The 22,539-nt window shown below is 43.6% G+C and overlaps 1 protein-coding gene across 4 annotated transcripts in view; it reads left to right on the top strand.

Annotated features, from left to right (window-relative positions):
- ANKRD28 (ankyrin repeat domain 28) overlaps positions 1–22,539 on the top strand; it is a 425,075-nt gene that overhangs the window by 289,997 nt on the left and 112,539 nt on the right. For all 4 annotated transcript variants that reach the window (XM_033930721.1, XM_033930723.1, XM_033930720.1 and 1 more), the window contains 3 exons: positions 39–113; positions 1,855–2,056; positions 19,652–19,739. In XM_033930721.1, the coding sequence (XP_033786612.1) occupies positions 39–113; positions 1,855–2,056; positions 19,652–19,739 (365 nt within the window). The remainder of the gene's footprint in view (positions 1–38; positions 114–1,854; positions 2,057–19,651; positions 19,740–22,539) is intronic.

Here is a 22,539-nt window from a genome sequence, read left to right on the forward strand (position 1 = left end):
ATTTTCTGGATTATTACCGAGATCTTTTTTCCTTTAAGCTAATGGAAACATCAAGTAGCGATATGCTGGGTGATGCAGACAACAGAGCACCAATAAGTCCATTGCACCTAGCGGTAAGTTTAGTTAGTCTCCTTTTTTTTTTTTTTTTTTAAATATAGCACTTGACATCTAATCCATATAGAATTAGTAGATTGTATTGGATTTTCTTTCATATGTATATCTATATCTATATTTATATTTGTGTATGCGTGTGTATACAAGTTTCTCCAAAGGACCAACAGACATTATGTTCTCACTTGTGGGTGATGTCATCCATACAACCTGACACAGACAGTCAAAAACTGTACTGTCACTTTAAAATATTAAGACCGTCCGTATCATGCATATGCTGGTGCCTTCTTGCTGGATGTCGACTCGCAGGACTTTTATTTTTCCATGAAGCTGAGAAGCTGGAATTTAGATTCTCTCTAAGCATGTCAAACTATTGTATTTTTTTTTGTGCCTTCCCATTTCATTTTTTTCTTAGTTTTTAGTCATAATTTTATGTTTTTTCTTATTTCTGTATACAAATTTTGAAATTTTTCCTGGTTTTGTTTTTCAGGCCTTTGGGCTTTCTTCAGTCTTTTTTGAGACCAAGTTGATTTTAATTCTTTTTTCCATATTCTATCTACTTGACCTCCACGGACCATAGAGTCCTTTGACCTTGAGTCACTGGTTTTTCCATCAATGTCCAAGACTCCTAGCAGTTTCAAGTGGTGCACTTGATGCCACAGAACCATCTCAGGTATAGACTCGCATAACTGGAGTGTCCTAGGTCCTGACCATTGATACATTTCCTGCATTCTCTGCTTTCATTTGTAGAAGAGGTCACTAAAAGCTAGGAAGTTGCAATTCAAGAAACTTTTGGTTCAACTTTTGGTACATCAACTATGGCTGGAGATTCTGATGCTGATGCTCAGCCTTGAGTTACTCCAACATCGGCACTGATGGCATCGACAGTCCATTCCACAAATCAATCAAAGAAGAGTGTCATCGTTTATCTGATCCCATGCTCCCAGTCACCAATTGTTGAGCAAGCCCAGTTCTAAAATATCCAAATACTGGGTGTGGTTATTGGGCTGCAAACGGTTCAGTATTTGGATATTTTAGAACTGGGCTTGCTCAACAATTGGTGACTGGGAGCATGGGATCAGATAAACGATGACACTTTTCTTTGATTGATTTGTGGTCAAATCCATTTGAGTGCCAGCATATCTCGTATATCATCATTTGTGATTTTTTAGACTCCTGAGGCAGGCCTGAAGGCCGAAACATGTACATGTCGAGTCGTTGAATGTGTCATTTTGATGTTTGAACAATAAAGATCTTCATATTACCAAACGAATTGGAGGACACTTTTTGAGTGCACATCATTCTTATCTGGACAATTCCTCTCTGGTTTCTGCATATTTGTGTTTGTGGTGTTGTTTTTTCCCCTGTTTCTTTCTTTACCGTCAATATGGCTCATTGTAACACTGTCACTAGAGAAGAACGGTTACAGGTAAGTGATTACCTTTTCCTACTCATGATAATTTAGAAAGAGAAAAAGGTGGTTATTTTGTTTATAAGTAGTTTGTTACATTTTTAAAAGTCTGTATTGTGATTCTCCTGCACTGAAACATATAGCGTCACTATTACTTTTGGAAACAGTATCTGTAGATAGTTATTGTCCATTTGCTTTGCTTATGTTAGGGGCCTTATTATAAGTCATCCTTTGTTACAGAGGCTACCTTTTTATTGTGTGCGCTGTTTCAAAGACTTGAAAAAAATGCTCTCTTTAGATTTTTTAAACAGATGGTTTAAATTGTCTCTCAGGCTTATCATGGCCATCATCAAGCTTTAGAGATTCTGGTGCAATCTTTACTGGACTTGGATGTGAGGAACACTTATGGAAGGACACCTTTGGATCTTGCTGCTTTTAAAGGACATGTTGAATGTGTAGATGTACTTATTAATCAAGGAGCTTCAATCTTGGTGAAAGACTATGTTGTGAAGAGAACTCCAATTCATGCTGCAGGTATGTTACACTGAAAATCTAGTTAAGGATTTGATGGAATACTAGTGTTTGACATTTAAGGACTTTTTTTTCCAGACATTAATCTACTCAGTTTAGTTTATTTGGCAACTTCACTGCCTTATAATACCTCTTTATCAAAGCAGTTTACAACAGATTTGCACAGTGCCACACGAGACAGATAGCATAGTACAGTACACAACACAGAACTAGGAAGAAACAAGAAGCACAACATAAATAGCAAAAAATGTATAAGAAATAAACCTGTGTTTTCTCATATGTTAAAGTAATTCTTAATTATTTGCCCCAAGGTGTTTTAATAGTACCAGTTTCTAGCTATAGTCTATTACTGTTTTATATTAGATAAAAGCATTCCCCCTATATTGCTAGCAATCTTGAATCTATAAGAAACACTAATCATTTACTGAGTAGGTGGACCTGAGACAAGTGTTTATCAAGTTGTGCTATGCTTATTCTCGATCCCATTGAGAACGGCTACAGATTTTTTTGTTAAGTCACAAGCAAGAGACTGTTAAAACAACAGCATTAGTAGTCATAAAAGAGATTAAGTTGCACCTTTTAATAATCAAGCACACTTTTAAATATATTCCTGGCAAGGATCCTGTTTATTTGCATATTATAAGTTGTGTGCATTTTATCTAAGGAAGTTTTTATGATATCTGGATTCCTTCTTCAAATGTGACAGCAAATATACTGTACTGTATATATTTCCTTCCCTGGAGACTAGCAGGGGAGATGCAGGCATACTTGTTGGTGAAGTCCTCATACTAATCCTATGTGTCTGAGCTTTCACCTAGCAATAGTAAGCTTTTGGTTTACTGAGCATGTGCAGGAATTCCCGCTTTTGGTGACTCCTCCCCTTGATACTCAGTTTTTTCTTCAACCATTTCTGAAATGTTACAGCTCTCCCCTCTCTCATACACATAAAATAAAGAAATAAAACCAGAAGAAATGAACAATCTCAACAATTTCAACCTAAACAGACTGCCGTTTACAGCAGGATCCCATTCTTTAAAAAAAAGGGAAGAAAAGTATCTTCAGTAAGTAAAAAAAAAAAAAAAAGGAGGAGCAGTAGAGCAACAGCAACTAAAGTTACACCGATCTTTTCCCGGCAAAACCAGTACACCCTAGGACCGCTGCAGCTTCTCACAACGTTTTCTCCAAAGCCTGACTCGTGTCAACTGCAGATTCCCTGTTTGTGGCTCAGAGCTTAGCTGACAGATGACTTCACTGAAGCCTCAAGCTGCTTTATTTGCTTCCTCCATCCAGGGCCCTGTTTCGGCACTGCTAGGGGAGTCAAGCCGATGTCAGGATGACCTCACTGAAGCCATAGGCCATATGATTTTTCTTCCTCCTCCCAGGGCCCGATTTTAACACCGCTGGAGGAGGTAAGCCAGCATACCCCAACATTAGCAGATCTAAGTAGCAGCTTACACATCCGTTGCTCCCTCTCCCCAGGGCCCAGTTTCGGCAATGCTGGGGAAGGTGAACCACTATACACCAATGACCTAAAACATGGTCATGATGGAAGCCTCAGCATCTCTGCGGGGGTGTCAGCCATTATAAACCGCTGAATGCTGCAGTCCTTCTCCCAGACAGCATGGCGCTGACACTAGAGACAAAACCGATGTCGGCAGTTTTCCTTGCACTGCCTCCAAAGCATTGGAAATGCTACTCATACTGTGGGCCCAGCTTTGACCTCGCAGTCCTTTCCCTCAACTAACAAAGGCCACCAACGACTGAAAGTAAGTCTTCCAGATACCCTAAGAGAAAGGAGATCTTCTTGAGGTACCCAGGTTTAATCTGACTTAGCTGAGTTTCATCTTACCGTATATACTCAAATATAAGTTGAGACCCCCTTTTTCCCCCAAAAAAGGAGGAAAAATGGTTCACTTGAATACAAGTCGGGCGGCTTAATATTCAAGTGCCCTGCTCTATCAGGCTCTGCACCCAGCCCCCTTCCTTCCCTCCCTCCCCTGTCAAGCTCTGCACCCAGCACCCTTCCCTCCCTCCCCTATCAGGCATTGCACCCAGCACCCTCCCACCCAGGCTTTGCACCCTGCCCCCTCCCTGCCCTAGCCTCATACCTCTACTGCCGATCCCCGGTGGAGGTGCAACGGGCAGGAGCAAACTTTCCAAGTCCCTCCCCGCTGTTAATAGGCTGCCGTAAGTGTCTTCGGCAGCTGAGAAGCATGAGCAGGCACGCGATTTGGCGCTACTGCTCAGTGCTGAGCGGCTTCCTTAATTGCTCCTGCAAAGAGAATTCCTCCCCCGCTGTGCATGTGCGGGGTCTGGTAGGGGTCGAGATCGTGGCCCAAGAGGCAGTCTGAAAAAACATCCAGTCCATTAACATGCTTCTTGAGGCAGAGGATCTCTATGTAAGCTGTTTTAGCTTCGTTTCTGCAGCTCCCAGCGCACAGCATGGCACAGTGGGTAACAGACTGACAGCCCTTCAGATCGATTTTGGAGGGGGGTCTTTGAAAGCAGGATTTGGGCAATATTAGGGATAGTACCAGGTTCCCCCACTCCTAAAATCCAGAAATCGCCATTTTTAGCGTTAAAATTGCTGCCACAGCGACCATCTTGGATTTCCCGATCTAATTTAAAAAGCTTATTTCTGCCTCAAAAACACCTCATTTTCAAAAGAAAACGGTTGTAATGAGGCTTCAGATTTATGCCATATTTGCAGCGGATGGCAATTAGAAGAGCATCTATATGCCACATGCCACAGTGCGTGAGGAGGACATGGGAAGCACAGGCTTAGTTCCCCCGGTTCCCTTGGGGATCTGGGGTCCCTGTCTCTTAGAGGGAAGCCCCAGAAAAAGAAATCTGTGCCAAAAGACAGCGTCAGCTAGTCCCCAGCAAAATGCAGCCATAATTCGGCATCCAAATTAAACAAACCGATCAAGCAGGGACTGCAAGGGCCTTCTGACCCCCAGGGACAATGATTCCCATCTGAATTTGTTAATACACTTCCCCCTCCCTATTTGCGGTTTCGATGTTTGCTGTTTCAATTATTCACAATTTTTTCCCCCAGGCCCTCCCCTCCCCCCCCCAAGAATTGCTCATTGGCAGCCCGCATCGAAAAAAAACGGCCCCGGGACTTGGATCGGGGCGAGGAGGGAGGCAATCGGAGGAGGAGGAGGGGGGTGATCGGAGGTGGAGGAGGAGGCGGAGGAGGTGAGCAGCTGCCCCAAGAGCACGGACCTTACCTGATGGTCTAGCTGTGATGCGGGGCAGAAGCAATCTTCCTACACTCCTGCCCCATGCAGAGCCATGCTGTGAGTTCCTGTGGTCTCACAAGACTACAATGGGAGTTCCTGTTGTAGTCTGATGAAACCACGGGAACTCACAGCACAGCTCTGCACGGGGCAGGAGGGTAGGAAGATTGCTTCTGCCCTGCATCACAGCTAGACCACCAGGTAAGGTCTGGGGGTGGGTCAGAGCCAGCCCAAAAGTTATTCACAAATTTTCCCTATTTGCAGGCCGGCTCTGCCCCTAACCCCCATGAATTTGGGAGGGAGAAGTGTATGTGGTTTCAGGCTTATTTGTTCAATAAGAGCACGCCCAACCCACCTAGAATTGCATCACTGCTTGCATTGGGGATTCTTCCCCAAAAGGCTGTAGATTCTCAGCGGTAAGGCCATCTGAAGGCGGCAATCAGTCCTGCGTATGACTTGGGCAATCAACATTCTGTTTTGATGCCTTTGCTCTCCCAGATTGGAACTTCTACAATTGGGTATGGATGCCGCAGACACAGGGGATGCAAGAGTCAGACTTCAGTGACAGTGTGATGGTTGTTTAAACTGTCAGCGCTAATTGGGGTGATTATGGGGTCCCTCCAGGAGTTGAAGATAGAAACTCAAGCCTCATCAGCGCAGTGCGCACTATAAGCAGCACCATGCCACAGTCTTCCTGTTTTCCTGAGCATTCTGATATTACCATGATGCTTACTGACCACTGAGAAGTGCCAGAAGGGCTCCTGAGGGGGGTGGCTAAGGCTATGTCTAAACTCTGCCCCATGGCTGCTACATTTAACCAACTTTCCAGGGCAATAGGTGAAACATTCTAGACAGTAGGGTTATTTCCCTATAGTGCTGCTGCAGAAGGAATCCACTCCAGATTTTTCATTCTGCCTCTGTTGTACTTTACTGCAGCGTTTTTCAACCTTTTTACACCTATGGACCGACAGAAATAAAAGAATTATTCTGTGGACCGGCATCGGTCCGTGGCCCGGCGGTTGAAGAACACTGAGCTAAGTCATAGGCCAGACCCCGCCCATCTCTACCCATTCTGCACCCCAGACCCCGCCCATCTCTACCCATTCTCCACCCCAGACCCCGCCCCCATAATAGTACTAATTGCATCTTGCACGTCCTGTGCCTCATCTGGAAGCCTTCCTTCTGATGTTGCAACGTCAGTGAGAAGGCTTCTGGTTCAGGCGCAGGATGCCCATAGGAGCCACTGCCCATGGCTTTGTGCACTGAATCTGTTAGGAAGAGGGAGCTGGCTCGAAGATAACGCCGCATCAATCGCACCATGGACTGGCATTTGAAGAACATTGATATGGGCCTGATGCACGTGCTGGCCCTGTGGACCAGCAGGAAATTTCTGTGGACCGGCACTGGTCCATGGACCGGTGGGTGAAGAACACTGCTTTACTTGGCTGTCTAGCTTCACCTTCATTTCTTTCCTTCTGCAGAAGAGTTTGTTCTGCTCTCCCCATTTTATTATTTTAATTTAATGTGATTTCGTCCCCTTTTCATGTAATTTAGTGCTTGGAGTGAATTTGAAGCTTTATCAGCTTGAGAATTCACAGACTTCGGTCTGTAGCTGATAGGCCGATCCAACTTGGGTACCTGTTAGCCAGCCTGCATAGATTCTCTAGAGCTCAGGGCCGTCCCTGAGGTGGTCTCACTTTCTGTTAATCAGGGGTCGAACGCAGGCTATTAGGTGCCGTTAGGAGACTCTGCTGAGCCTCCTCCAGTTCTGCACCCCCTGCTGAAGAGGCAAAATGTCGCCAGGCCGAGGGATGCTCCTCTTCAGATAGGGGCCAGCTCTAAGTTTTATTTTTCCGCCTAGATGTGCATTACGTCTGACAAGTGAGTCTTGAATTTTTTCGGTTGGGCTACAAGCTGGAATTTGCCCAGCCTCTGCCAGATTGGTTCGTGGACTCTTACAGGTTGCCCGGTCACGGTGCTCAAGATTCCAGCCACCGTTCAACGCTGGAAGGATATTCAAGCTCTAGAGCTGGGTTCCACATTTTCATATGGAGGCCGTGCTTTCAGTCATTGCAGTAGTGGCCCCAGGAGAGTTTCTTGCCTCCCTGGTTCTCACGGAAGCATATTTGCGCATTTACTTTATTCCGCAACATTTTGTGGTTTCATGTTCTGGAACAGCATTACCAACTCTCGGCTCTGCCTTTTGGACTGGCGACAGTGCCGCAGACCTGTTACATGCAAAAAAGAAGGCCATCTGACAATTATGCAGTCGCTGGAATACCTGGGAATTCTCTTCAACTCGGCTGCGGTCCGCGTCTGTCTACCAGTAGCCCGCTGGCAGAACCTGTGGGCCCTTCTAGAGTGGCCAACTCCGTCGGCATAGTTTTATCTTTAATTTCTGGGATCCATGGTTGCCCCAATAGATATATGGTTCCTTGGGCGAGGGTGCACAGGCATCCTCTTCTGCATACTTTGCTCTCTTGCTGGACTTTGCATAGGGATTCCTTGAAAGCCTGTCTATCTTAGACTCTGGAGGCTGAGCAAACATGAACTGGTGGCTTCTCCTAAAATTGCTCCATGGGGGCGTACTGCTGCACATTGCCTTCTGGATCATGGTGCTATCTGATCTCAGCCTTCAGAGCTGGGGAGCCCATTGCAATTGCTCTCCTGTTCGGGGGAGTTGGGTGCCCTCTCAGCGAAAGTGGTCCCTCAACCAGTTAGAGCTCAGAGCCATTTGTCTAGCTCTGATGAGATTGCAGAAGACTCTGGAGGGCCAAGTAGTCAGGGTCTTCTCCGGCAATGTGATGGTAATAGCCTACGTCAATTGCCAGGGAGGGTCTAAAAGCACTCCTCTGGCTCAGGAAGCCTGCCTTCTTTTTTTTTTTTTCTTCTTCTTTGGGTGTAGCATTATCTCCTAGCATTGCCAGCAGCTTATGTGTTGGGAGTAGACAGTGTTCAGGCTGACTTCTTCAGCAGACAGTCTCTGGATTTGGGCGAGTGGGTCCTGTCTCCATAGGCACTAGGGATAGCCATGGTAAGAAACAAGAAAGTGGATCACTTCTTCAGTCAAAGCTCCAAGCCCAGCTGCAAGGGACTTGACGCTGTGGTGCAGCCGTGGCCTCAAGAGATTCTCCTTTATGTTTTTCTTCCTTGGCCAATGATCGGCCAGATCATTCAGAGGTTATTAAAAATTTGTTATTCCGCATCATTCTAGTGGTACACAGATCTGATACATCTGTGTAGAGATTGCAGCCTTCTCTCGCAGGGTCTGGTCTCCATTGAAAATCCGGGTCACTTTGCTCTTATGGCATGGCTATTGAGCATGCAATCTTGGAGCATAAAGAATATTCTGCCCTGGTTGTTGATACTCTTCTGAAGACTAAGAAGTCATCAACAGTGTTTGCTTACGCTAAGGCATGAAAGGCCTTCCAGCATTGGTGTGCCCAGGGCCAGGTGGACTCTTATTCAGTTCCGATCTTACTAATTCTTGCTTTCTCCAGGCTGGGTCGGATAAAGGCCTCTCTGTGGCTTCTCTTAGGGTCCAAGTGGCTGGGCTCTCCTGTTTTAGATCCCAGGAGCGTCGGTCTTCCTTGGCATCTCATCCTGATGTCACTGGATTTTGAATGGGGCTATTCATGTCCGACTACCGCTTAAGCATCCTTCCCCTTCCTGGGACCTTTAACTGATGTGGTCTAACCTTTTCAAGGCTCCTTTTGAGCCTCTTCAAGATGTTTTCCTCTTAGACTTGATGCCCAAGACCATTTTGCGGTGCATCGTGTCGACATTACAGGCTTTGTCATGCAGGGTCCCGTTTGGAGGGGGGGGGGGGTTTCCTTCGGACAGTTCCTTCCTTCCTGCCAAAGATAGTTTTAGTTTTTCATGTCAATCAGGAAGTGTGTTTGCCTGCCTTTCAACCAACAGATTCCAAGACACAGGACTGCCTGTTGAAGAAACTGGATGTGCGTAGATTTCTGCTTTCTCGGGAGGTCACCCACGAGTTTTGTGTGTCTGACCATTTGTTTGTGCTGACTCAGTTAAGTGGGGCATTCCTGCTTCCAAGGCTATGATTTCCATATGGATCCATAGGGCCATTTCATCAGCCTACATTCTTTCACGGAAGCAGTCTCCTGTTTCCGTCAAGGTGCATTCTTCCAGGAGTGTGGCTTCTTCGTGGGCTGAAGGTAGATCTGTTGCAGAGTGGCAACATGGTCTTCTCTTCACATGTTTTCCAAGTTCTACAGAGTGGACATGACAACAAGACAGGACTCCACCTTTGGGTCCTCAGTCTTAAGGGTCGGTGCAACAAGCTCACTCTAATTTTGGGAGGTGACTGCTTTTGTATGTCCCTACTATCTAGAATGTCTCACCTATTGCTCTGAAAAAAGAGTTGTGCTTACCCTGGTAAGCTCTTTTCCAGTAAATAGGTGAGACATTCTAGACTCCCGCCAAGTCCTTCCTGCACCTTTCTGTTGTTTCACTCTGTTATATGCTTTTCCAAGTTGATTCTTGGATACCTGTCAGCCATTGCGCGCTGGGAAGAATTTGTATATATATTTTAATTTATTAGGGAGTAGTTTCTGATCTCCTTTAAAGCCAGTGTTGGTGGTTAATGGTACTGTCTAGTTACATTTGAGCAGAACAATTTGTTTAAGCCTGTTGCTACAGGTGCCTCTACTTCACATGTATTGGGTGGCTCTACGTACTTGGGTACTAACTGAAGGTGGAGCTAGAAAGCCCAGTGAAATACAACAGAGGCAGAGTGAAAAGTCCGGAGTGGATTCCTTCTGCAACAGCACGTGGCTGTAGGGAATATAGGGAAATAACCCTACTCTCTAGAATGTCTCACCTATCTACTGGAAAAGAGCTTACCTGGGTAAGTACATAATCTCTCTATTTTTATTTTTTTTTTGCTTTATCAAAGGTTGATTCTCTGGTAGTACAGATTACCAAGCACACATCCCTCCCCAGTGAAGGTGGCGTTGAGCTGAAGAACACCCAGGACCACAGGATAGATTTTGTACTCAAAAGGTTTTTTGATTCCATGGCTTCTGGTTTGAAAGTGGCCATGGTGACATCCTTTGTTGCCAAAGCTTGTCACTCTCAATTGCACAACAATCTTGACGCTATTTTAGAAAAGAACTTCCCTTTCTAATCGCTGGGGTAGATTACATGGCTGACAGATCTGGTCCTGACAGCATGGCAAGATCTATAGGTCCTGGAGTCGTATTGGCTCAACAACTGCAGCGCTTTATAGGACAGCTAGTGAAAGATGACCAGGCAGGTTTCGTCCAAGGCAGGCAAACTTTTGATAATATAAGAAGAGTTCTCCATGTTATCTATTAGGCGAAAGCATATCAGCTGCCAGCTCTGATCCTAGGGGGGGAATGCAGAGAAGGCTTTCGACTGGGTCTCTTGGCCTTTCTTGTTTAGAAATTTGTCTTTCTTGTGTATAAATTTCTTACTTGGATGAGGGCGCTTTATGTAAAACCCTTGGCAAAACTTAATAGGGAGTACTGTGTAGCGTTTGAGTTAGCTAGAGGAACATTTCAGGGGTTCATTCTATAGCCATTTCTTTTTGCTTTGGCTATGGAACCCTTTGTCCAGACAGTCCAGGAATGTGCAAATATTACGGGAATCCCTAGTAGAGGTATAGAGCAAAAGATACTCCTATTTGCAGATGTCCTTCTCTTGATGGAACGCCCCAAGGAGTCATTGGAGGGAGCGCTGTTAGGGTTAAGACAGTATGGCAGGGTGTCTGGGCTTCAGGTCAGCATGGCAAAGTCGGAGACTTAATCTTACAATTTTGCCACAGGAGAAAACAGAACTCCAGAGGTTATACCCATTTTGGTGGGCTGATCACTCAATACAGTATTTGGAGATTCACCTTACTGCAGACTTACAATCATTATTTACAGCTAATTTCCCCCCTCTTTTAAAGAAGTTTTGAGAGGATTTGGACAGATGGGAGCACCTACCAATTTCCTGGTTAGGTAGAGTGCATCTTATTAAAATGATTGTTCTGCCAAGGTTTATTTATTTTTTCCTGGCTTTCCCAATCCTTCTTACTAAGTCCTTTTTTGACTCTTTACATTGTAGAAGTTTTTCTTATATTTGGAAACATAGGCCTCCATGGGTCAGGAAAGCTATGTGGTTTCAGATGCGAGACCAGGTAGGAATGGCAGTGCCTCAATTTTATTACTATATTGCTGTACAGCTGGGATATTTGGTTTCCTGGAAGCTTGGTTTATGGGGGACATTCCACTTCAGCATCTTCCGTGGCTTGCTCTGGGTTGGATCCGAATTATTTCTCAGCATGTTAAGCCAATCATAGAGGCCCTCTTGCACCTTTGGACCTCTACTAGGGAACGATTATTTAAAAGGTGGATTTATTTTGGCCAGACATCAGTAATGGTGGCAGAGGATTTTATCCTTGGACATATTCTAAATATTCTAAATATAGAACATGGGAGGCAGGGGGTCTAGTAAAGCTGAGACAATTCTTGGTGGATGGCAAATTCATTCCAGCTTCAAGGATGCAAAAGGAATATGATCTTACTGTATTTGCCAGATCTCATCCGGGAAAATAAAGGATATGATCGGGTATGGGCTGAGTCCAGTGGCAGGGGCTGTATCTCTCGATTCTATTGAATATTGGTATATCATCATCAGCCCCCGGTACATTATTTTGCTCACTGGGAGAGTATGTTATGGAAGCCTCTTACACCTGCGCAGTGGAAGACCCTGCTATGCTCCTTACTTAAAGTATCAGTAGTGAGCAATATGGTAGAAAATGGTTATAAACTTCTATACCAGTGGTGGTACATTCCATTGAGGCTACACAGGATCAATCCCAGTATTCCTGACATTTGTTGGAGACAGTGTGATGTCCAAGGGTCCTTTGAACATATTTGGTGGACCTGTCCCAAGGTGTTTATTCTAGGATAAGATTTTTTTCTTTGCTGTCTGATTATTGAAAAGGATATGAGGTGTGCATTATTGAATAAGAAACCTGTAGGTATACTCACCAAGCTTTATAAAATTATAGCAACTATTGTTACAGCAGCTCGATTGGAGTGCAGCAGCATGGCGCTGACTTGTGCACAAGTGGTGCAAAAAATTGATTGTCTTTCATATGTCTAAGTTGACTGCTATAAAACATCATAGACTGTGACTGTTCCTGACACAGTGTAAAACCATATATCACTTGGTATGAAGCTCAGGGAGCTTGTGCATGATATAGCCCACAAATTATTGGACTACATAGAACCTTGAGTGGCAGGGGGGAGGGAGAGGGCTTGGTGGGATCATAGTACTTCTTGTTGATGTGTAAATGGAGCCTTGTATCAAAGAACTATGATGCAACTGTTTTATGATGTACCTGTATCTCTGTATTGGTCTTATTACAAAAGTTTTTTAAAAAAAATTGTGCCAGTGAGACCAATTGCTGGAAGTCTCTTAAGAATTAATGAATAGTCAACTAAATTGAATACTACTGAGAACTCCAATTAAATCACATTTAATGTATTATAATCTAAAATTGAGTAGATGAAATTGGTAAGATCAGTGAGTGCTGTTAATGCACTGTAATCATTTCTAAATCCCATTTGATTTGAATGGAGAATTCATTATCTCTGGGTATATCTCTTAACTTCAGGAGAGTAAGGGTAGTTTGAACGGAACGGTACACAAACATTTCTGTTGAGACAGGTAACAAAACTATATCATTGGTTCAAGATGTCGGATGGACCTGTTAGCTGAACTCTTCGCTGTAGAGTTTTTGCCTATGTCACTTTTTTCTTCATTAAAGAAAATTACCTGCAGCATGCCGAAGTGGAGAGGCCGCAGCGCTGCTGGAGCCTCGCGGCGTTTGGGCACGGCCGGTCTCGGCAGTATTGATGAGCTTCTGCACCGAATGCAGGACATCACGGGAGCGTCAGCACTCCCACTGGAGACATGCCGTGGTGAGACAGAGGCGTTCTCCCTGGGCTTGGAAACCACCTTGAGCCCCGACGTCAGAGTACCTCCCCCTCCTCCTCAGATTACCAGCTCCCCGCGGGTGGAGGAGCCACCGGAAAGCAGTGTGGGACTTTCCCCGGAGCCATTGGAAACACAGAGGGGAGTATGGAGCTGGACCCCCTGTATTTACAGGGGACTCCTTTGGAACCTGGGGATTTGCCAACATTGCGGTTTGCCTGTGAGCAGGAGAGTCACAGTCAGGGAACTTCGGTTGGTGAGAATATTGATCCTAAAAAACTTTCCTTTACATTAAAGAAACCCCAAGAGGTAACTCTAGAGGCCATTTGGGACCTTGTGGCAGATCTAGCTAAATCAATTAAGCCCCAGCTATTTCAGCTGAAGCATAAGATTAATACTCAAGAAAATGAAATTAAGAATATCAAAGTTGAATTACAAGATTTAAAAAAGTCAACAATGAATTCTTCCCAAGAAATGAAAGTTTTTAAACAAATTGCAGAAATACTGGTGAGTGATATTAACTTAAGGAGAAAATTGGAGTTTCTAGAAAATTTTTCCCGTAATAACAATCTTAGACTAATTAATTTTCCTAGAGTTGCGGCAGTAACTCCTAGAGACATGCTGAAACGTTATATGATGAAGGTGTTAGAAATTACAGAGGAACTGTTATCGCCATTCACCCAAGTGTATTATTTACCTATTAAAAGGGAAGAAAAATTAAAGGAAGATGATCAATTGCTTAATATTTCTACGATGTTGGAACTCTCAGATAGGGAAGTGGCAACACTTCTTCTTATAGTTGCCTTAGCACCGGATAAGAACTGGCTATTAAGACTTTTCTTTAAAAATAAACAGAATTTCTTGGGTATAAAATATAAATGTTTCCAGATCTGTCGTGAGATACACAAAAACGTCGACGTGAATTCTTGTTGTTAAAGCCAGGTGTTATCGCTGTTGGGGGTGACCTTTTTCCTTCGTCACCCATGTAAATGTGTGATATTGTATCAAATGCAAAAGTATTTTTCTTTGATCCTAGCCAACTGACAACCTTCTTGTCAGCGGCTTGCCTGAAAAAAGGAAGGGGAATATGAGTACTCTTTGATTGTTTGATTTCCTTTCTCAGCTAACATAATTACTAGTTTTTTTGGTTTTTATTTCTTTATTATAATTCTTGCTGATTCGACATCTTAGACTCTTATTGAGGACTTGAGCTAAAGTTAAGCTATATATTTGTTTTTTTTATGATAGTAGATTAAAATTTGTATTGTATTTTATTTTCTGCTTAACTTTACCTTTCTGTACAAGTGGATACTTGATATGTTATTGAAAAATGATAAATAATGAAAGAAAAAAAAAAATTTCTGTTGATTTGGAAAAATAATGAACCAGTTGTGATATGTCAAATCACTAGGGGCTCCTTTTACTAAGGTGCGCTAGCATTTTTAGTGCACACAAGATTAGCGCATGCTAATCAAAAAATTACTGCCTGCTTAAAAGGAGGTGGTAGCGGCTAGCGTGCATGGCATTTTAGCGTGCGCTTTACTGTGCGTTAAGGCCCTAACGCACCTTTGTAAAAGGAGCCCTAGGTGTCATTGTCAACAGATTTCAAAACTGGGGTGCATTCTTGCCATTTCTTTTTGCTTTGGCTATGGAACCCTTTGCCCAGACAGTCTGGGATTTTGCAATTTAACCACAGGGTGCCACTTTTCCCACAGCAATAGGTATTACCTTGCTTTCCCATTACTAGTTCTCAGAATCAGGGCTGTGGAGTCGGTAGATAAATCTTTTGACTGTGACTCCTCAGTTTCTGGTACCCACGACTCCGACTCCAGGTACCCAAAATTGTCTCTGACTCTTCGACTTTGACTCCACAGCCCTGGTCAGAATACAAAGCAACCAGTAGCAATCTACATGATTAAGTCAGGAGGTGTCATCCATTAAAGCTACAGTCATGTGGAAAAATTAAGACACCCCATGAAATATTCAGTTCTTTCTAAAGAAATGTTCACATATCGATGTCAAATCTTTTTTATTTATTTATTTATCTCTGAAAAAGAAAATGATATAATTGCAAGTAAATAACAAATAATTTTCCTTAATGTACTCATGAAACAAAATATATACACAAAAATGTGCATTCTAACTGAGGAATAGATTAGGACACCCCCACATATCTTCCCACTTAAAGTAGCTCAAATCACACACAGGTGTACCACATCAGGTGCACTTGATTAGAACGTCATTACTTAGCATTTTGAAGGAGGTTTGCTCTATTTACCTCAGACATTTAGTTTGGTGTGCTCATGACTGCTGTGGTGAGAGTGAACACCATGGTGAGATCAAAAGAGCTGTCCAAGGCCTTTAGAAAGAAGATTGTAGCAGCTTATAAGTCTGCTAAGGGATTTAAAAGATCTTGAAAGAATTTGACATTAGCCATTCCACGATCTGGAAAATAGTGTAAAAGTGGAGGACTTTCCAAACTGCCATCCAAGCAAATTGACCCCCAGGGCAGACTGCAAGATGCTAAAAGAAGTCTCCAAAAACCCTAAAATGTCATCATGGGACTTACATTTTCGAGAAAAAGGTTCAGAAAAGATTGTGGAGCTATATTTCAGAGGATTACACACACATGCGTTCCATTTTCGTCAGAGGATTGTTGAAGGAACAAAATGTTATAAAAATTTTCAGACTACTGAGGCAGGCCCAGTTGGGCCGAAACACAATCGTGTTGAGTCTTGTGATACAATAAAGATGATTGGACATCAGAGTCTCCTTCGCTGTTTCTTTCTTTCCATTTTTGGGAAGTTGTCATCTTCTGGTTCTCTAAGATCACAGGACCTACAGCAGGCTCTTGCTACTGTTGATGTGAAAGTGCATGCCTCTATAATCAGAAAGAGACTGCACAAATTTAACTTGCATGGGAGATGTGCAAGGAGGAAACCTTTGCTCTCTAAGAGAATCATCAAGGCTAGACTGAAGTTTGTTCTAAAAATCTCATGAGAATCTCGGAGAGGGTGGGAGCCAGAAGGCCTTGAGCGTGCGCAGATGCTCAAGGCCCTGCGGCAGCTCAGCATAGAACCAGCGGCAGGCACTTTCTGCACCGGCGCAAGGATGGTAAGGTAAGCACATGGCCGGTCAGTGGGGTGGGGGATGAGGAAGGCAATTTTGGTCGCAAAGGGAGGGAGCAGCACCGGTGGCCTCAGGGGAGAAGCAAAGCCAGTTCCCGGGGTGAAGTGGGGGCTCGCATATCGAATCAACATTCGATTTGCGAGTTAAAGTTTGCTCAAGTGTTTTGCTCATCTTGCAAAACACTCGCATACCGCGTTACTCGCAAACCGAGGTTTGACTTGTATATGTGTGTGTGTGCACATGTGTCTATACCTGCCTGAGACCAAGAGATCTGAGAGGAAGGAAGAGGCAATTTGAAAGAGCAATACCCTAACTGCTATGTTTCAATATTGCAAAATTACTGTGCTGCTGAATTTAGAACAGTTTTGTCGAAAGAAATGCATTGGGACATTTTTAGGTAGAGCTTACTTCTCTCCTTTATAGGATACTAGGAATAACTTGGTATTTATGTGAGTATCCACTTAGGTACAAGCACTTATATCAGCCAAAGAGCTTGCGTAAATGCTGTACCGATAGCGTGGAAGAAATGTGGTCGACTTTGAAAGCCACCATACAAGAAGCGACAAACCGCTATGTTAAATTAGTAAGTAAACGGCGAAGAAACAACAAGCCGCAATGGTTCACTGCGGAGATCTCAGACCTCATCAAGGAGAAGAAAAAAGCATTCATCTCTTACAAATAATCGGGGAAACAGGACTCTAGAGCAGACTACCTGACCAAGTCAAAAGCAGTCAAAACAGCAGTCAGGGAGGCTAAATTCCAACTATTAAATGAATACTTCAGCTCAGTCTTTACCCGTGAAGCGCCGGGGCTTGGCCCTCAACTACAGACAAGGGATGACTCAGTTGACCCGTTTAGTAACTTCGAGTTTACGCCCAGCAGTGTCTACGATGAGCTGTCAAAACTCAAGATTAACAAGGCAATGGGGCCTGACAACCTACACCCCAGGGTGCTTAGGGAGTTGAGTGATGTCTTGGCAGAGCCACTGTCAGCACTCTTCAACCTCTCCCTTAGTACAGGCAGCGTCCCGTTGGACTGGAGGACGGCTAACGTCATTCCACTCCACAAGAAAGGCTCAAAGATGGAGACAACAAACTACAGACCAGTGAGTCTAACATCAATAGTGAGCAAACTAATGGAAACTCTGATCAAACGCCAATTGGATAAGATCCTGGATGAGGAAAATCTACGGGACCCCCGTCAACATGGATTTACTAAGGGGAGATCATGCCAATCCAACCTGATCAGCTTCTTTGACTGGGTGACGGGGAAGCTGGATGTTGGGGAGTCCCTGGACATTGTGTACCTGGACTTTAGCAAAGCATTCGATAGCGTACCACACCGCAGGTTGCTGAGCAAGATGAGTTCTATAGGATTAGGTGACACATTGACGAAATGGGTTAGGAACTGGCTTGGTGGTAGGCTTCAAAGGGTAGTGGTGAACGGCACCCCCTCAGAAATGACGGAGGTGATCAGTGGAGTGCCACAGTGCTCGGTCTTGGGACCGACCCTATTCAACATCTTTATAAGAGACTTGGCAGAAGGGCTTCGAGGTAAAATATCATTATTCGCCGATGACGCCAAACTAAGTAATGTAGTGGGCAAATGCACAACGGACGAAGATTCAATGCCCGACAACATGATGCACGACCTACTCTTACTGGAGCGCTGGTCTAGGACCTGGCAACTTAGCTTCAATGCCAAAAAATGCAAAATCATGCACCTAGGCAACCATAATCCATACAAGACTTATACCCTTAATGGTGAGATCCTAACAAGAACGGTAGCAGAACGGGACTTGGGGGTGATCGTCAGTGAGGACATGAAGGCTGCCAGTTAGGTAGAGCAGGCCTCATCCAAGGCAAGACAGATCCTAGGTTGCATACGCAGGGGTTTCGTCAGCCGTAAGCCGGAAGTCATTATGCCATTGTATAGATCCATGGTGAGGCCCCACCTGGAATACTGTGTGCAATTCTGGCGGCCACATTATCGCAAAGATGTGCTGAGATTGGAGTCGGTTCAGAGAATGGCCACCCGGATGGTCTCGGGACTCAAAGGTCTCCCGTACGAAGAACGGTTAGACAAACTGCAGCTATACTCGCTCGAGCGCAGAGAGAGGGGGGACATGATCGAGACGTTCAAGTATCTCACGGGCCGCATCAAAGCGGAAGAAGATATCTTCTTTTTCAAGGGATCCACGGCAACAAGAGGGCATCCGTGGAAAATCAGAGGCGGGAAACTACGAGGTGACACCAGGAAATTCTTTTTCACTGAAAGGGTGGTTGATCGTTGGAATAGTCTTCCACTGCAGGTGATTGAGGCCAGCAGCGTGCCTGATTTTAAGGCCAAATGGGATCGACACGTGGGTTCTATTCACTAGGCAAAGATAGGGGAGGGTCATTAGGGTGGGCAGACTAGATGGGCCGTGGCCCTTATCTGCCGTCTATTTCTATGTTTCTATGTTACCTGGTTTTGGAAGATGTGGGCCTAACTTACCCCTTCTTTTACTAAATTGCAATAGCGGTTATTAGCACAGGGAGCCGCGCTAAATGCTCCGTGCTGCTCCCTACATTAATAACCGCTATCGTGGTTTAGTAAAAGGGGGGTTTATAGCGTTATATAAATTACACGTATAAATGTGCTCTGCCAACACCCCACCTAGAAGCCGCCCATGTACATGATGAACCACACGCTATTGAAGATATGCATGAAATTGTGGAATATTGAATCACCAATTAAAGCCCATACTCATAAAAAGCTATATATAGCAGCCCAAATTGTCAATCTGTAATCTCTTAGATATTTTTAGGGCCAATCAGAAAAGTTTGGCTGAAAATAGGGCTGATTGTTCTGACCACGAAATTACAGCCATTGACTTTGTCACCAGTCCATGTTCAACTGTCACACACTTTTATACAAAAAATGTTTTACTTGTAAATTTTTTTATCAAACTTATCTAGTTCACGTTTGATATTTATGGGTATAAATATGCTAGTACCATTTATGTGTGTAACTGATGCATAAATTTTAACACCTGCCTGAGGTTTTCCAAGTTGTACTAATTCTGAAATGTCTTTCCTATTGATGCTCAAACAGGTGCTAAGACCAGGTACAATTGGTAGCATTTTTTCCAGTTATATTTTAAGTTATCTAAGTCCTAGCCTTAAACACAAGATTCTAGGTGTATCTTTAATTTAATTTGAAATCACTCAAATGTTTCCATTTAGAAGTATGTTTTCTTTTTTAATTCTAGCTACAAATGGTCATTCAGAATGCTTACGGCTGTTAATAGGAAATGCTGATGTGCAGAAAGCAGTAGATATTCAAGATGGAAATGGACAGTAAGAAACAAATTATTCTTTTTTTAATTTTTTTTTGTTTATATCCTTTTACATTTCAACATCAAGCATCACAATCTTGAAAAGAGACCAGAATTTTTTAAAAAATGTGCAAAAATTTTAACATATATACTAGAAAATTCAATCAACTATTCAGTCCACAAATTTAGAATCAAGAGAGAAAATAAATTTCAATTAATTGCACAAAATTATCAGATATAGAGTAACGGCAATGGATACCCTCCCCACAGCCGGTAGACAGGTCATTCATCCACAGACTAAGAAACCAACCCTTCTTTTGGCCCTAAAAAATCTAATAGCTATTTGGGTTCAAAGAAAAGAAAATTTTTATTTTGATAAGAAATAAAACATTTTGCTGGAAATTTGAGCAAAAAAGAAGCGCCAAAGGCCAGCGCTCTTGGCCTCAAAGCCAAGAACTCCTTTCTATGCCTCTGGGTTTTCAAAGCTAGGTCCGGGAAAATTCTAACATTTGAACCCAAAAAGGTATCATTTAAATGACGGAAATATAAGCGTAAAACATATTCTTTATCACTTTCCAAGGCTAGAGTCAATAAGAGAGTGGTTCTATTCGTAACCACCTAAAGAAAACTTTCCAGAAATAAAGACAAATCAACATTATCTTTAGATTTTCCTTTAGGAGTAGACGCCCCTTGAGGTCACTTAATGTCCAAGTCATAAGTTCTAACAATTGGAGGTAAATTTTCCAATGGAATGGCTAGGACTTCTCGGAAATATTTTCTCGCCATCTCCACTGAAGAGATGACGGGACATTTAGGAAAGTTCAGAAATCTTAAATTATTTCTCCTAAGTGAATTTTCAAAATTTTCCAACTTGCGAGAGATAAATGATCTTTCCTTAACCATTTCCAATTGAACAGTCTTCACTTCCTTCAAACTTTCTTCTTGTTTCTCCAATTTCTCAGTCAAGTTAGTTAGTCGCACCCCCCTGTTGCTCAATCTTGGAGTAGATAGTCCCATAATCAGTTTTGATAGTTGAAAGACTCAATTTTAGGTTGGCGTACATGATAGATATGGCCTGCAAAAGCGCTTCCATATCAATTTTCTCAGGTCTTTTCAGCTCCCCAAAACTGATGTTATTGCCTCCAGAAGCTCATCTCACCTCTCCTCCATTAGTGTTAGGGGTTAGCTGGCCAACATCTCCAGCACTGTCCTGCCGAAGCTCCGGTGCTGGAGTCCCTCCTTTGCTGAAGTCCATTCCTCCCACATCGGGCTGCTGAACTCTTGCAGCTCCCTGCACTGAAGCACTTCCGGGTTGGGGAGGAATTGACCTCTGCTCCGGGCTCAGAAACGCTCGGGCAGCTCCTGTGCTGAGTTCGCCGGAAAGCTGCTGGCTCAACCCCGAGGTAGAATACCAATAGCTGGGCAGAGTTCCACAGACAGGAGCACAGATATCACAAATAATCTGTTTTTAAAATGTGTCCTTTCTTGAAGACTGTGAAATTCTGATGTGTGGTTTTATTTTTGAGAGGGTTGTAGGGGTTTGTGACAATAGAGCTGAGGGTAATTACATGACATTTAGGAGATTACTAAAAACATATTTATTCAAAATGTTTCTGAATAATTTGTGATATTTGAAGTCTGACAATCAAGTTCTCGAACTTATCTAGAAAAAGTGCTACATACCTCATTGCTGAATATCACTATAGCCAACTTCAAAGTATTCCCCTTGGGAAGCTATACACTGACACCAGCACCTAATCCACTCTTCAAAGCAATTTTGAAACTCTTTTTCTGGAATGCCCATCAGAGTTGTCATCATATTACCCTTGTCCTGAATGTCATCAAAATGTCTTCCTTTCAATATTTTCTTTATCTTAGCGTAAAGAAAAAAGTTATTTGAGTTTGAGACCATTAACTTATAGTATTCTAGAAATTACCCATATGTGAGTCCTGCCCATGCTCCAACTAATTTCTGTCTATGTGTACACCTACCTGTAAAACAAACAAAAGAGGCGAAGATCCACCCCAGATGGCAGACAACCCACACCAGTAGATCCAATGAAAACAAATTCAAATAGTCCTCATTGATATTATAAAGTCAAATAACTGACTTGGCCATGATTTTTCATTTTAATACATGTATTTATCTTTTTAGTTTGTAACCCTGAGGAAAAAATTTCAAAGTATGACCATATCAGGTAATTGGTATTATGTGCTTTGATTTCATTAGTCCATTGGTGTGGTGGTGTCACTTACCTGTAAAATACCCTCATACATGCTTATTTAGATTAACACTTAGGCAGTATTTTGAAATTTATGCACATATGTGCACACATATATGCTATTATACTACCGTATTTTCGCGGATATAACGCGCACCATTGTAAAACGCGCACAGGGGTATAGCGCGCAGAAATCACGATGATATGTACAAAAACTTTTCTATACCGCGCTCAGGCATATAACGCGCATGCTGCCCGACTCTCCTCTGGCCACCCCGACTCTCCTTTCGCTCTCCCCGACTCTCATCTGGTTGCCCCGACTCACCCTGACTTTCGGTGCACTGCCCCGACTCTCCTCTGGTTGCCCCGACTCACCCTGACTTTCGGTGCACTGCCCCGACTCTCCTCTGGTTGCCCCGACTCACCGTTCACCCGCCCTGACTTTCGGTGCACTGCCCCGCCTCTCCGTGCCTGTCCCCCTTGAAGTCCTGTCCCCCCTTGAAGGTCTGCCTGTCCCCCCTTGAAGTCCTGTCCCCATCCTGAAAGCCTGATGCCCCCCCTCGACGTCCGATTCTTCTCCCCCCTCGGCAGGACCACTCG

The sequence above is a fragment of the Geotrypetes seraphini genome, chromosome 2, assembly GCF_902459505.1.
Source record: "Geotrypetes seraphini chromosome 2, aGeoSer1.1, whole genome shotgun sequence".
NCBI lineage: Eukaryota > Metazoa > Chordata > Amphibia > Gymnophiona > Dermophiidae > Geotrypetes > Geotrypetes seraphini.